Below are 16,032 nucleotides of genomic sequence, written 5' to 3'. Positions count from 1 at the left end.
CTGGACTGGAGACAAAGAATAGGAAGTCTCCTTGTTGGCAGCTATAGGAGCAATTTGTGGTTTCTTTATACTGTTATTTTTATTGGGATATGATTATTTTTTCAGAAGGTGAAGCTTTTTCTCTTTGTCTGGGATTAAATTTCCATGACATTGGAACATCTTCATTTTGGGAGGAAGGATGCTGACTCAAAGAATGAAGAAATCAAACTCCAGTTTCACAATGAACCTGTTACTGGTTAACTTTCATGTTTATGAGTTTCATCAGCATCTTCTTCGTCCCCTTTAGTCCTCTCCGTACTTCCTCTCCCATAAATAAAAGGTGAGGAGAGGAGATAGAGTGTTGCTGTTGATTAAAGAGCTTCGAAGATGATGCTGTGGAGACTGCAACAAAGAAAATTTGTCTGTGTCCCACATTCTCAGACAGCTAAGAAGGTTGATGCCTAAACCTGTGTAGAATCCCTTATTGTCAACAGAGCTTAGATTGCTTTCTGGCCATCCTCAATTCCCACCCTGCACAGAGGCATCGGTACGTAGTCAAAGAGTTCCTTATTTGCTTTTTATGTAGCACGTCCTGTATATGTCAACTAAGATTACAGGGTTTTGTCCATCTCACAATATTTTGGCAGTCAGGATGGAAACTAATCTCTGCTGCTTCATATCCAGAATTGTTTAATCAAGAATTCAGAAATCAGAGTGCTTTGGATTGGAGACAGAAGACATCATTTTGTTAAAGAGCATTACTCTATTCTAAACAATGAGTTGGGGCTTTGTTTTAAATAAGGAGAAAAAATCTACTTATCATTTCCTCAAGCCTTGGAAGTGTGGATCTCCATGTGGAAGCAGGGAGAGAAAGTGGTTGAAAGAAAACTGAGGAGCTTGACTAGTCATAAGAGAGATGTACTGTTGCACCCTTCCCCCATGGAGTCTGTTGACTGCTTGTTACTAGGAGCTTTTAGCAAAACACTTCTCTCCCCCTCCTCCTAGTAAGGCCTGCATGCAAGTTCCTGTTTATTGTCTAAAAACTAATTACTGTTTTTGGCCCACCCTTTTCTGGAGGTCCCTGGGAAGGCAGGCTTCTGACCTCGGTGTTTTTCCACCATGCCTGCCTTTGGTATATAGGGCTCCACTTTTGTAAAAAATAAAGGGCATTCTCCTTGTAAGAATGAGCCACTGTCTTTGTCTTTTATTTTCATCCTTAGCTCTTAGCCTCGGATCATTGTGAAGTATGGTAGCACTGTAGCTGGGAACACACCTGCAGCTTGCTACAATGTACTAGATGATTCTGCAAGCTCCATGTGTTCTAAATGATCTGTTAATTGGGCTCCTGAGCTAGTTGATTCACACCTGGGTTTCCCCACTGAGATGTCCCCATGTTGCCAGCAGAAAAAGAGCCTACTCAAGATTGAGCCAAGTATATGTAGAAACTTAATAACCATAAAATACTGTTGATTATCCTCAGGATGTAGCTAGAGTGCTTGCCCAGTGTGTACAAGGCTCCGAGTTTGATCCTTAGCATCAATGAGAGGAGAGAGAGGTAAAAGACAAGAGAGAATGTTATAGGTCCTCAGTCATTATTTTTTGAAAGAATTAATAGGTGAACTTGAGAGAGCAATATGTTGAGTACACAGTTATTAAAAGGGAAATATGAGGTTGGAGAGAAAGCACTGGCCACTCTTGCAGAAGGTCCAGGTTTGATTCCCAGCACTCACATGGTCTAATTCCAGCTCCAGGGGATCCAGTTTTCTCACTTATGTGGGCACAAGGCACACAAGAGATGCATGGAAATAGGTAGAGGCAAAACCAAAAATATACATAAAGTGAAATAAATATATCAACAAAAAGTTTTTAAGAGAAGTACAAGTGAACTAACTCATACACATGAAGCCCCTATTTAGTGCTTGGTACTCTGCTGATGAAAAGAAAAAAAAGTATGCACACATAGAGAGAGTATATGTTCAATATATTTAATTATTCTTATATTAACAGTATTCAGTATTCTTTGTTAAATCGATAATATCATCCAAACTAATTGTCAAATTGAAAGACTATGGTAATACCAATTTCTGCCTTTTAAATTAAGGAAAAAGTAAGCTGGTCATTGTTTTAATGAGATGGGTGTTTTTTTTACAGGTACTTTCCAAGTGACTTGACAAATGATAATTTAGTTGAAAGTAAGCCAGTTACTATAAGAACAAAATGATGCTTTACCCCAACAAAAAAATGTATATTTGTAGTAAAGAGACATTGCCTTTAAGCTTGTTTTTTTTAGAAGTTGCACACGTGTGCACATGCACACGCACACACATACGTGCTTCAAAAGTTTTCAGGCAGGTTATTTTGTTTTTATGTTTTTCCTCTTCAACAAGTAATTCTTCTCCTTTTTGTTTATAATGAGGGATAAATGTAAGTGTCCAAATAGGAAGTTTGTTGGAATATATAACACTCCAACAGCAGATTAGATGGGAAAAGTATAGAGTCTCAAAATTATCAAACCTAGAAAAGATGCTGACTAGCTGTTTATATTTTAAGCAAAAAAAAAGAAAGAAAGGAAAATAAAAATGTCTAACCAGATAATTATGCTGACAAATTTGATTTAAGCTGGGTGTCTAGACCTGGGGACTCATAATTTCTGTAAGGAAAACATCCATAAGTGTGTTTAGAGATTAGCATACAATAACATCATAAGCTAGCAATGTACACATACACACACATAGAAAACAACAACACAAAACACGGTAGCCAGCACTAGGAGGAGGGCCCAATAGGATGATGAGAGCCTAGAACAGAATCTGCTCTGCTTGCTTCTCTTACATAGTATTGGAGAATGCTAGTCTCTCACACAGCTACTTAGAATAATTCACTTACTTGAGTGATTATAGTGAAATTGATAAATTTGATGCATTTAAAAAAACTCACAAAATAGTTCCCTGACGGAGTTGTGAAAACAGTTATTACAGCTTTCTCATGTGACATTAGATCTCTGACACTTGTGCTCAGTGAAGCACAGCATGGTGGGAGAAGAAACAACATTCAGGAATGAATAGCCGTCAAATGTGGAAGGAATGGTGGTAAATGGAAGATACTTACTTTGCCACACTCCCAGAGAGAAATGAAGCACTCTCCCTGTCCTGGGAAAGTGTTTTGCAGCACATGGCTTCCATATGGGAGTAATTTCCATCTCCTAATTAAAATCAGAGTTATAAATAAAAGTAGAGGAAGGAAGTCAGCCAGCCTGACCAGGGTATGATACCAAAAAGCCAGGGTAAATGGGAAGCCTTTGAAGGATGGGAAATGAAGGTAGTTGGGTTTGGAAGGAAGTGGTTTAATAGGCCTTGTTTTGTCTTAGTTGTTTAAGAATCATTATAGGAGTGTTACCTGAGACTCATTAGGGGTTTAGTTCTGACATGTTTATATATAGAGAGAAGACCCCCATGAATTGGCAGTACTCCTGTTGTAAGTTAGGAAAATTTACCTTTAACCTCTTAAGATATATTGCTTGTGTTCTAGAAACTTCCTTGTGTGACTCTTGGACAATAAGATTTTAAGTGCTACAAGGCTTAACATTTCCAACTGAGAACTATGAAATGAAAAGAAAGGAGGAGGAGGCATAGCTTTGGATTTCTGTGCCTTACTGGGCACTGGTAATTGCAACCAAAACAGAAAAAAAGGTCAAAGAAAACAATTTCACTGATGGAATTTTAGTTCTTTTGCTGTGTTTGTCCTGGTTTCATTAGGGATTTTATTCTGGTTTCCGCAGACCAGTTTATCTTAATCCTGCTGAAGACACACGACAAATAGTTCCATTTTAATCAGCGGTAGGGGAGAGAATGATCTAGTTGAATTCTCTATGCTTTGAGTAACTACTCATACCTTAATGCACATAAAAATACACAAAAACAGAACATAAGGACACAGTATGCCTACTGGTGTAATAAAAATAGTAAATTCAGATTTTCTCAAAGTGCATTTGAGATTGACATTACTGTCTTGAAGTTGAATAAACACAATTTACATTTGTTATTTTAACTGAGTTCCCAGAGACATGAGACATTTGAAAAACAAGATTACTTGGTAGCCGGGTGTAGGTGGCACACGCCTTTAATCCCAGCACTTTGGAGGCAGAGGCAGGTGGATCTCTGTGAGTTGGAGGCCAGCCTGGTCTACAGAGTGAGTTCCAGGACAGAATGGATTATGTTGCAATGCTAGAAGAAGGAAGAAAGAAAATGAGACAGTCATTTACTCAGGGAAAAGCTACTGAGTATACTTGAGGGTGAGGATAGAGCAAGTTAGCCAGTAGCTCCCCACTAACTGCCCATACCTCTAGTTGCCCTTCTGCATCCCAGCCATCCTCTCCTCTCTGCAGCCCTAGTCTCTGAATTCAGAAGGGAAATTTACCAGTTGCAGCATGGAGAAGGATATTCATTTTCTGTTGGTGAACTTCAAGCCTTGAATAGACTTAAACCCCAGCCAAGCTTCCCAACAAGGTTCTCTGATGAGTGAATACAACCCAAAGAACATGAACACTTTGCTAATGACTGGAGTAGAGCAATACTAAACAATACTCCTGCCTCCCAGCTCACGATGTCCGAGTTGTGGGAGCATGCTAGTGAAAATTAAGCCAAGGCCTATGGAATCTGTTACTGAGGCTGAGGTTGGGAAAGATACTTAAGCCAAAGTAGGAACTTTTCAAAGAGTTCAGTGCTGCCTGAGCAGAGGGGTCATCTGATGCTGTGTAAAGTTCACCCTTGATCTTTTAAGAGGTAACTTTAGAAGTCTTTTTTGGCTGAAAACTGTCTCTTTCCAGATGGTGCCTTACACACCTAATGACCCTAGACAACCGGATCTGGTGTCCCCTTGTGCTGCCTTTGTTTCATGTATACTTCAAACTCCAGATTGCTTGTAAATCGTTAGCTTCAAGTTGCACTTGATGTCAAGGAGCTTTCTGGTTTCATTTAGAATATGTACAGGGGGATTTGTTGTTCCAGTCTTTGAAGCTGAATGAGTGCAGTTTGACCTTCCACACCATGTAAAACCAGAACATCTGAAAGCTTAAGGCTCCTATAGGAAACATTCACAGGAGAGAAAAGAAATCCTTTGTTTCTTCCCATGATTCATAATTTGATGCGCAGACATTCTTTGACCATGCCAAATTCATTTGTCCTGAAGACAGGCAGATGGCTACATATAGATAAAGACATTAATGAATATCTTATGTATAGTGTCAATGAATATATGGTTACACTTGGGTTTTTCCATTGTGAAACATTTTCAATCAAGGTCTATTAAACACTTGCTGTATGACAGACATTTTGGATTCGTCCTGGAGATTCAGTGTTGAAAAAGCAGAAATGTCCAAATGCATTTTCCATAATTGTTTCTCCCAAATCACATCTTTATCAAAAGTACTGAAAATTTCTGGACTCTAGATTCTCCTTTATGTCTATGTACAAATTTATGTTTCTAATATGAGGTTTTTATGAACATGCACTTTATATATAGAAAAGTGCACAAATCAAGAATACAGCTTGGAGAATTTTTACCAGGTAAACATATTCGTGAAACAAGCAGCCAGACGAAACAGCAGAATGTTACAATCCCCTGGGATCTTATTTTTCCCTTTTTAGCCTCCCTTCTTAGCCTTCCAGTTAACCTTCTCAAAGACTTTGCCTGCCTTCTGACATCAGGTGCGAATTTTGCCTTGTTCTGAATTTCATAGGTATGGAATATGCTCAATTTTATGCTTATATGATGTCTCTGAGTTGTTGTATATGGTTAGGTTTATTTATTATCCTTACTAGTCTACTGTTAAATTGTATTATAATCCATTTATCTAGTTTGTTGTTACATATTTGTGGAAAGCAGTCCTGATGTTGGTATTTCCTGGTTGGTGCTATTAAGATTCCTGTATGAACATTTCTACTGAGAATACACTTTTGAGTGGGATTGTTAGGTCAAAAGTTACACATGTATTCATCTGGGCTCCATGTCAACAAGTATTTTTCCTAAGTGTTTGCACTAAATTATAGTCCCAGCAGCTGTATATGAAACCTGCCAGTCACTATACATTTTTGCCAATCTCAGCAGTATATTCTTCATTTTCATGTTCATTTTTCAGTAAAAAAGTTAAAATCCAAAGTCACTAGGACTTCATGTGAGCAATGACGCATCATAAAGTTTATAGCAAGTATTAATCCCTTAAACTTTCATCTGTACCTATTGGCATCCTATTGAATTATCAACTCTGTTGAGCTGTTAATGAAATCAAAACCACTGTTTATACTAGAAAACTTGAAGATGTTTGCTTTACTTTGGGGTTGAGTTTTTGTTAAACCAGCAGTGGCTGACCAGTTTCTCCCAATCTCCACCCGCAAAAGGTTCTAATGAGGAAATGTAATATACATTTCCCTTGTTTGGATTTCAAACTGCAATTGGTTTTGTCAAATCCTGTGGAATAAATATGCAGTTGGGTATGAGATGACTTTCCATATCACCTGTAAGGCTAAACGTGACAAAATTGGGACAGTTATAGGCCAATAGGAACCACAGTGCTGGGCCTTTGGAGCTGTAGGGAGATAAATGCAATATTGAAATTAGCTTGCCAATCATATTGTAGAGCCAGGAGGAAGTGTAAATATAATGGGTCCAGGCCCACTCCTACTATAGAAAGGCTCAGCTGAAGGAAGAAATCTTACCCTGGGACCAAGGAAATGACCTAGCAGATAAAGGTGCTTGCCATGCACACCTGGCAACTTGAGTTTGGACCTCCAGAATCCATACAAAAGCCAGCCACTGTAGCACATGGCAGTCAGCCTAGCATTTTTGTGCTAAGATGAGAGGTGGACCCAAGAATGGCCTGGAAGCTTGAGGGCCAGCTAGCCTGGAGGATCCAGAGCAGTGGCAAGCAAGAGAGATCCTTCCTTAAGCAAGGTGGAAGATGAGGACCACTACCAAGGTTGTCCTCTGATCTCTTCACACATGCTATGACAAGCACGTGCCCTCAGACATGAAAACACATACACACACACACACACACACACACACAAACACACACACACACAGAACATTCATACACAATAAATATTTTTAAAGAAACTTATTCTTAGAAAACTGTTGATGATATCGTTTTCTTTTTCAGTCTAAAGTTTACACACGCACACCCACCTTATATCTGGACTTCAAGTTGGACCAAGGAGCAAAGCATTCCCAGCCTATTCCTCAAGGTATGATGGGTTCTAGAATTTGGTAGCCATGTCAGAAAAAAACCAATTGAATCTAAGAACAAGAAGCAGCTTTCTTGAGAATGCAAACTTCTACATGATATTCTAGGAACTTTATGTTCAAATTAGCAAAGACTGCCTGTGAATGTTCCCATAGAATAGGTGACAAATCCAAAAGTTTGATGCTTTTCCTGACTGCTGTCTAACATAGAATTAATTGGATATTTAAAACCACGTATTTATTTGTATTTCAATGACATTGGCTGTCTATATTCAGACATACTAGGTATTGACTTATGCAGCTTGTATTTTATTATGAAGTTACTTAAATCAAGGTTAACTCTTCTGGTTTTTGTCACCATTTTTTCTAGGTCAAATTCCATTACAGCTCCAAGAACTGTCTAAATTCATTTTATTTGGATGCTTTATTGCATCAAATATTCCTTGAAATGTGTGGCCCATTGGCTGTGTCCCAGACATGTTTAGTTTATCATATTTGATGGTGTTGTTACTCATGGTAAAGTGATTTGATGTGGATGTCTGGGTTGTGTTTGGCTTCTGGCATAACCACTCTAATTTACTGTTGACTTGGTTGTGTTATTACCAGACTAATTGGACAGAAATGGAAGCACACATTGCTACCATCCCACTTCTGATACCAAGAAAATGCCTGTGCCCTAAGGGAAACACAGTTAAGGGAGAGCCTGGATACATTCTTCCTGAACCTTATCAGGTTTTATCTGAATGATTTCCCATAAATAGCATTAGAATCAATTTTTAGCATCTCTTTCTTTCCTTTGGGCTAGGCATGTTTCAGTTGGGTTGTGCTAGTCTCGCAGAAAACAGATGTTTCATGCAGTGGTGATTTGGAAGATGGTTGATATCAGGAATTGAGCCTGACGATGCATCATTTACAAAGAATCCAATCCGTTCACTTTCTGACAGTACTAGATTTCTTTTGCATTGGCCACACATTTTTCTGATTAGCTCTTGGCTAGAACAAGAATAAGTAGGGTCCATTTTCTTTTTTTGCCTAGTGACTTTTAGCATCTCTTGCAAGGCAATCTGATTTTCATTGCTGTAAATTGATGTGCCGACAGTATTGTTAGCATTCATCATGAAGGACATAAATTTGAAGTTATAGGAAAATATTAATCTTTTCCAAGAAACATATACCTTCTGATGTTCAGGACCCCTTTGTATACTGACTATTTTCTCCGTCTTTCTACATAGCATCTCTGCTTCTGGGTACTTTAAAGCATGGTTTGGAGTGTTAATTATGGAAAGCTGTTAGGGTGCGGGAAAGTTTTCAATCAGTGAACCTTTTCTTTCTTTTATAATTTTCTTTATGGTGTAGATAAATTTTTAACAAAACTATCATCAGACAATGTATAGTACCACTCTAGTAGGCAGAATACTACCCTCCCTCCCTCGGGATGTACTAACTTCCAGGACCTGAAACTGTGATATGGCAAAGGGGACTTCACAGCTATGTATGGTGGAGCTCGCTTATAATTCCAGATCTCAGGAAGTGTAGGCAAATTAAAGGTCATCTTTGGCTACATAGAAAATTGGAGGGCAGGATAGGCTACATGAGACCCTGTGTAAAAATGATAGAAAAAAAGTGCCGTGTGTGTTAATGTAGACCTGTAATCATGGTAGTCAGGAAGTAGACACAGTAGCAGGAGGATCAGAAGTTTGAGGGCATCTCACCTACATGGTAAATGCAACACCAGTCTGAGCTACTTGAGACTCTGCCTAAAAGAAAGGAGGCCAACTTTGCAGGCTTGAGTGAATTAAGGCTCTTGAGATGGAGTGTTCTGTGGTTTTAACCAGTGTAGTGAAAACTTGATCCTCAGCCTGTGTTGCTACTGGAGGGAAAGGTTGTGGCTGGGGGAGGTTAGATCTTTGGGATGTGCCCCTAAAGAGAGTACAGAGGCCCTGTATTCTCCTCTTTCATTTTTTCTTTTTGGCTGCTATGAATCAAGAAGCTATCTCTGCTTGCCACGTTGCCCTACCTCATATAAGCCCAGGAGCAACATGGCCAACTGGTCATGGACTGAGACCGCTACAGCATGAACCAAAGTCAACTTTCCTCTTTTTCAGCTGATTGCCTTAGGTACTGCTCCAGGAACGGAGCCCAACTAATGATGAGAGGTTAGTCTGGGCATGCTGTCGTCATCAGAGTCTATATAAATAAAAGAAGATATCAGGGAAGTCAGAGTAAAAGGAGCTATTACATGGAAGCAGACTGATGTCAGTATGATTCTTGCAGTAACTGTAGGAAACTAAGATTATCATCTGAAACAATGTCACTATAAATTGGTTTCTGTGTTTGCCTTGGAATGAAGGAAAAAGGAAAAGAGCCAACTCTTTCCCATTCAATTTAAAAAGTGAATTTCAATATTTTGTATAATAAATCACATTAGGTATCTTTTGGTAATTATTTTTAATGTAGCTAATATGTTAGTATAAATTTTACTGTTGTAAATTTTTTTGTTATTAAGTTATTAAAAGTTTTCTTTTAGCGTTTCCTAATATGTTACTTTATTTCATAATGGAACACTCCATTTTTTCTTAAAGGATAACTAAATTTTGTGGCACAGAAACATTTGGCCACAGCATTTTGCTTGTTTTGTAGTGTTTGATGATGATAATGATGATAACATACACTATAAGTTGTTCAGGAAAGACATCAGATAATTCCTGTCCAAAGTCTCTAGTAACTCACTTCATTTTTCATAGTTTGGATTGTGCTTTGAAAATCTTAGTAGAAATACTAAATATTAACACCAGACTATATAGTTTATCTTTAGGTGAATCTTATTGTACAAGTTACCTATTAGCTGTATAACAAACCAACCTGGAGCTTAATGCTTTAAGACAATTTGTTTTATCTCATATCATGGTTGTGTCCTTCGGCCTAGGCACTATTACAATGCTATATCGAAGATGTCATTCAATATCTTTGTCATCCTTAGCTATATTGGGAAGGAGACACTTCCAAACTCACTCATGTGATTGTTGGCAGGAGTCTCTGTCCTTTGTCACATGGACCTCATCATAGGATGGTTCACATGACTTCTGACTTCATCAAAGCATGCATGTGAGAGAGCAAAAGAGAATGAACAATACCAGAAGCAATGCCCTGTCATTTTTACTGTACTATCCAGAAGTAAGCCACCAGGTGCTGGTCACACTCAGAAAGATGGGTTTGCCTTGTTATTATTAATATGAAAACAGGAGAAAACAGGAATCATGGGATCATCATATAGTTCACCACTGTGTTGCTTTTGTTTAACTATCAACGTACAACAACCTGAGATCCCTGGGAAGAGAAGCTCAGTGACAAATTTTCTAGATCAGGCTGATCTGTGGGCACGTCTGTGAGGGATTATCTTGATTGTTAATTGAAGTGAATGTGAGCAGCACCATTTCAAGGGCTGGGCCATGAGCTCTGTCAGAACAAAAAAAAGCTAGCTCAGAGCAAGCAAGCATGTAAGCAGGCAGGCCAGCAGAATTGTAGTCATTTGTCTTTGGTCTTAACTGGGTGTGGTGAGACTAGGGTTTTAAGTTCTTGTCTTTGTAACATCCCTGAAATGATGGACTATAACCTGGAATTATAAGCCATGTAAACCTTTTCTTCTCCAAATTGCTTTTGGTTAGGATATTTAATCACAGCAACAAAAATTAAATTAGAACAGTCATACTATATGTTCTGCTTCTGTGTGTAACCGAGTTTTCATATGGCTGTTGACGGAACCATGTGTAGTGATTCCTACTCCCTCTAATTTGTGTCTTTTTTCCATACTGAGGCTGGAATCCAGAACCTCATGAATGATAGACAAATGTTTACCACCAAACCACACGCTAAGCTCATTATGATGTTTTCAATGATTTGAAAAAGCCTAGAGGGGCTGGAGAGATGGCTCAGAGGTTAAGAGCACTGCTTGCTCTTCCAGAGGTCCTGAGTTCAATTCCCAGCAACCACATGGTGGCTCACAACCATCTACAATTCAATCTGGTCTCCTCTTCTGGCATGTAAACAGAACATTGTATATGTAATAAATAAATAAATCTTTAAAAAAAAGCCTAGAGAAACACATGATAGAGGTGTGTCTCAGAGTTCTTGGCTTGTCTTCTTACAGTGTATCTGTTGTTATGGAGGATCCTCAAACATGAATAATACGTGTAGAACTGTACATTGGAAGTGTGATTTTTTTTGTTCACTATATCAGATACTCAGCTTATCCTGTAACATGTCTGTAAGGATTGCCTTGGTTTGTTATTGTAATGAATTAAGCAAATTAAGTATTCTAACTCACTGCTACTAAGAAGAGAGATTGGCAAAGTGGTTAGTAGTAGCGCATTAGAATACTTGATCTTAGTGTCCCTTCAAGTTATGATATACATTTAACACTTATGGATATAAATCAATTATTCTTCCAAGCATTGATAAACATGGATCTGAGGCAGTTGTAAACTTAGCAAGAAATTGTATATTATTTTACTTTGGGTGAGCTGTATATCCTTTGCATATTGATTTGTAGCAACTCTGTATGCTCTGAGTTCTAGTCATCATCATTTGCATTATAGATATCTTTTCCTTTCTACCTCTCATTTTTATGTACTGTTACTGTACTGTAATAAATAAAAAACTTTCTTGAGTTTACAGATCTGCTCCTTAATGGTTAGTGCACTTTGTGGTTTCTTTAATCATCATCCCCAAACCCAAGGTCATGAAAATGTTCTCTAAGTTACCAGGTGTTTTGTTGCTTGTCTTTTGTGTTGGTGTGTTTACTTTTCTGGTATTAGTTTTCTTTTTAATTTTTTTCTTTGCAGTGGTATGGTTGTACCCCAGAGACATATGTCTGCTCTACCACTGAGCCATATCCCCAGCCCTCTTTTTAAAATTATTTTCAATTGGCCAGTAAATTAGTGTTACTTCTTCATGTGCAACATGGTGTTTTAAAGTACAGATACACGGTATACTCGCTAAACCTAGATACCTTACACAGTTATATTAATGATTTAAACAGAACATTTGTTTTTGTTTTGTTTTCCTTTTAGGCAGAATCTTACATTATAACCCTGGCTTTTCTGGGATTCACTATGTAGACCACCAGGCTAGCCTCAAACTCAGAGAGGCCCACCTGCCTTTGTCTCCAAAGTTCTGGGATTAAAGGCATGCACTACCATACCTAGCATAGAATTTTTCGTATTATTTCACATGCATGAGTGTTTTGACTGTACATATGTATGTATGTGTACCACATGTGCACCTAGTATCTGTGGATATCAGAAAAAAGCATTGGATCCCCTGGAATTGGAGCCACTTGGTGGATGCTGGGAACTGAACCAGGGTTCTCCACAAGAGCAACAGTATTCTTAACCACTGAGCCATTTCGTAGCCCTAAAGAGGACATTTTTTGAGAATTCACACTGCTAATAATTTTAATATCATATTATAAAAATAAGTATCTTGAACTTGTACCATTGAACTGAAATTTTCTATCCTTCGATTAAATTGTTTTTAGTGTATGGGTGTAGAACTACATTTTTAAAAAATGTGGTGGTGCATGCCTTTAATTCCAGCATTCAAGTGACAGAGGCAGGAGGATTCCCTGAGGAGTGTGAAGTCAGCCTAGGCTAGACAGTGAATTTGAGCCAGCCTGAGCTACTTAGTGAGGCAATGTCTTCAATTAAATGAGGCGGGAAGAAGAGTTCTGAGGTAATGCAGGCTCTTGGGATCGAGGCTGCTTTGGGGTCTGGCAAACAGCATAAGCCTAAATTTGGGGATGGGTATAGTCTCTTCTTAACCCCTTTGCCTTCCCTCTTCTACTCAACTGACTTCTGTTAGGAATTTGGTGTGTCGGCAGGCCATGTTTTTCTACTTCTGCCACATACATGCATGAGAGTAGCTGTAAATATACTAGAATTATGAACTCTTAATGAAGGCAGGAGAAAAATGGTCTGGCTTAAGCGAAGGAATGTGGGCTGAGGAAATCTCTCACTAGGGATATTTTTAAGAATCAGGAACCTCCCTGGAAATAGAGCAAATGCAACAGAAAATGATTTACATATTTAAAAGCCACGTTGTACATTTGTTTTGTGTTTGGCTGAAGGACTTCTATGTGTGGCTGACTTAACTGTCCTAGGGGACCAGAAGAAAAACATGATCTTCATCTCACCACATTTTATTTGTTATTTCCCAAGGGAAGGAAAGATCTTCTTAGCTGCATGAAGACAGTAGGGTGGCCACCATGTTTGTGAACACAAGGAAAATGTAGACTATGTGACTTCTGATAGAATGACAGAAACTTGAGGGTGGCATCAACTCCTAATGCATCACATAAAAGTGAGAGGAGAGTTGAAGGAAAGAAGAATGATGTGAAAATTACACAGGGGAGAGCCCTTGGCTGATGCAATCCTGCTTTTAGCAAGGAGGAATTTGATCAAAATATGTTTCTTCTTAAACATATTGATTGTATTCATTTCTGCTATTTAACACTTACTTTCCTTTTGGCAGCCCCGAGAAACAGTGCTCCCTAGAAATAAAACAAAGTTTCATAGAATGTGTAGGTGGATCTCTTACTACAAAGAAGATTGAAGGGGGATTGCTCCATTGCTCCTGTTCCACTAGATCTAATGCTCTGTGCTTTCTACTGAGCTAAATGAACTGTGTTATACTGAACTGTGTTACACTGTGTGTCCTAATAGATTACTTTGACAAGCAGCAAAGACAGCTGAATGCATGTAGAACACTCACTTGGTGGCTCCTTGAAGCACACACTTTGTCCTTCTGGGTTTTGTCATAAAAAGGTTTTTCGAAGGAAAGAAAACAGACTCAAGTGACTACTGTGGACTAGGTGTCTGTTTGGAGAGTGAAGCAGTCAGTTAAGGAGAAATGAGGTGGGAATAAGTTAAAAGATCCAAAATACAAACATCAGCTGAGCAACTGAGAGTGGAGAGGTTTTGGCAGTTCTAGAAATAATCACCTTTTAACTTCCTTGAATGTATGAAGGGGGGATTGATTATATGAACAAAAACACATTCATGACAATGGAACGCCCTGCAGTCTTTCCTAAGGATGAGTTACAGCTCCATGTTTTGACATGGAAAGATGTTTAAAAGACAACGTTGAGTTTCTTCTACTTTTGAAGTAAATAATATGCAGTACATAAAAGGAAAAAGTCCCCAAAGTACAAATATCAAATTGCTCATTGTTTATGATGAGGTAGTTCTGAGAATTACAGAAAGATTTACAGTTTAGATGGCCCATGCTTTGGTATTCTTGAAATAACCCATTAAACTTTTTTCTCAAGATAAAAGAAATAAAGCCATTTGCACTTAGAAGAAGAAATAGTAACCATTTTTAATCCAAAATTTTTTTTATGCTGAGAGGAAAGGGATTTAGTTGTAGAGTAGAATTGTAAATTAGGCTAAATAGGAATAGGAAAGCGGATCACCCACTAGAAACAAGGGCCCATGCAGAGCCAGGCTGTGCACACAAGAATGGGGCTATATTAACGGCATGTGTTTTCAGCATCTACGAGGGACTTTCCATCCTCACATTGTCCCACTTGAACATCAGTGACTGTACCCTTTTGATGCTTGTATTTGCACCCACACCATGTACCAATGTTAGAGGTTAAGTAAATGGTGGGAGACTAAATGAGGGAGGAAACAAGACAGCATCACTCTCAATGGCTTAGATTCACTCTTGTAAAATCTCGGGAAAAGCATGTGTTTGAATTGCTAGCACTGGGTGTCAGAGACACACAGATCCCTGGGAATTGCTGGCAAGCCACCCAGGTCTTATCTGTGAGCCCCAGGTCCCAGTGAGAAACACAGTATCAACAAGGTGGATGGTTCCTAAGAAAGGACACCTAAGGATGACCTCCAGCCTCTATGTGTATGTGCACACACGTGCACCTTCACAGGTGTATGCATCTGCACATGCACAAGCACACACATACACACAAGAAAACAAAAAAACATGAAACTGTGGAATAGGAGAAGGAAAAGGTCTCTCAAGGCCTGACTAAATACGTTTATTTGACCATCATTCAAATTTTCTTACTGGCTCAATTTATATTGAAGTTTTCCTGTTCATTTTCCTTTTGTGCCACTCTTGTATTTCAGCCCATTTACCATCATAACCACACCTGAGAGTCTATTTGCTCTCCCTGTTTCCTGCTTCACTTGACTTTGCCACCGTATCACCAACTCCCAAACAAACTCCCGTCTGATGCCCACCATCCATCCATGAATGCCATTGCTTGATCTTTCCATGGAATAGATATGGAGTGATATTCTCATCTATTATGAGTTTGCTATTTCCAGGGTCACTTCTTTCAGTGGGAACACAGCATCTCTTCTGAGCATAAATATCTACAGGTCTCCTGCTGAGCATGTGAAGGATGGACTGTTTCTGATTCTGAGCTCTTAGCTTCACAGGTCACAGTATCTTTTTCTATAAAAATGTGTGTGGACAATTCCAGGGAGCTCACAGGCCGTCTGAAACCTATTAATCATTAAAGATTTTAGATCCCCCTTTGTTGTAGGGAGCCAGTGAAGTTCTGAGTGCATGTGTGCTGCTGACATGAGCACAGCCATGATGAGGGCTCCAATGCCTCAGCATGGGTGTGGCAAACCCTTCTTTGGGCAAGGCTCAGAGGGATATCAAAGGCTTCCTGTGGTTCAAGTGTAAATGTTAGGAGTTTGTGCAGAAATGTCCGTCATAGCTTCTATTTCCTCCAGGGTTGCTACCAACCTGAAGACTGCTTCCCTACAGACTGCTCCTCCTGAGATG

The 16,032-nt window shown here is 38.9% G+C and overlaps 1 protein-coding gene across 2 annotated transcripts in view; it reads left to right on the top strand.

Annotated features, from left to right (window-relative positions):
- Positions 1 to 16,032, top strand: part of Pir (pirin) — a 101,053-nt gene that overhangs the window by 58,330 nt on the left and 26,691 nt on the right. For both annotated transcript variants that reach the window (XM_040744079.1, XM_040744078.1), the window contains exon 6: positions 7,136 to 7,220. In XM_040744079.1, coding sequence (XP_040600013.1) covers positions 7,136 to 7,220 — 85 coding nt within the window. The remainder of the gene's footprint in view (positions 1 to 7,135; positions 7,221 to 16,032) is intronic.

Source organism: Mesocricetus auratus, unplaced genomic scaffold, assembly GCF_017639785.1.
Source record: "Mesocricetus auratus isolate SY011 unplaced genomic scaffold, BCM_Maur_2.0 Super-Scaffold_100003, whole genome shotgun sequence".
NCBI classification, from domain to species: domain Eukaryota; kingdom Metazoa; phylum Chordata; class Mammalia; order Rodentia; family Cricetidae; genus Mesocricetus; species Mesocricetus auratus.
This window is presented reverse-complemented; position numbering and strand designations above follow the sequence as displayed.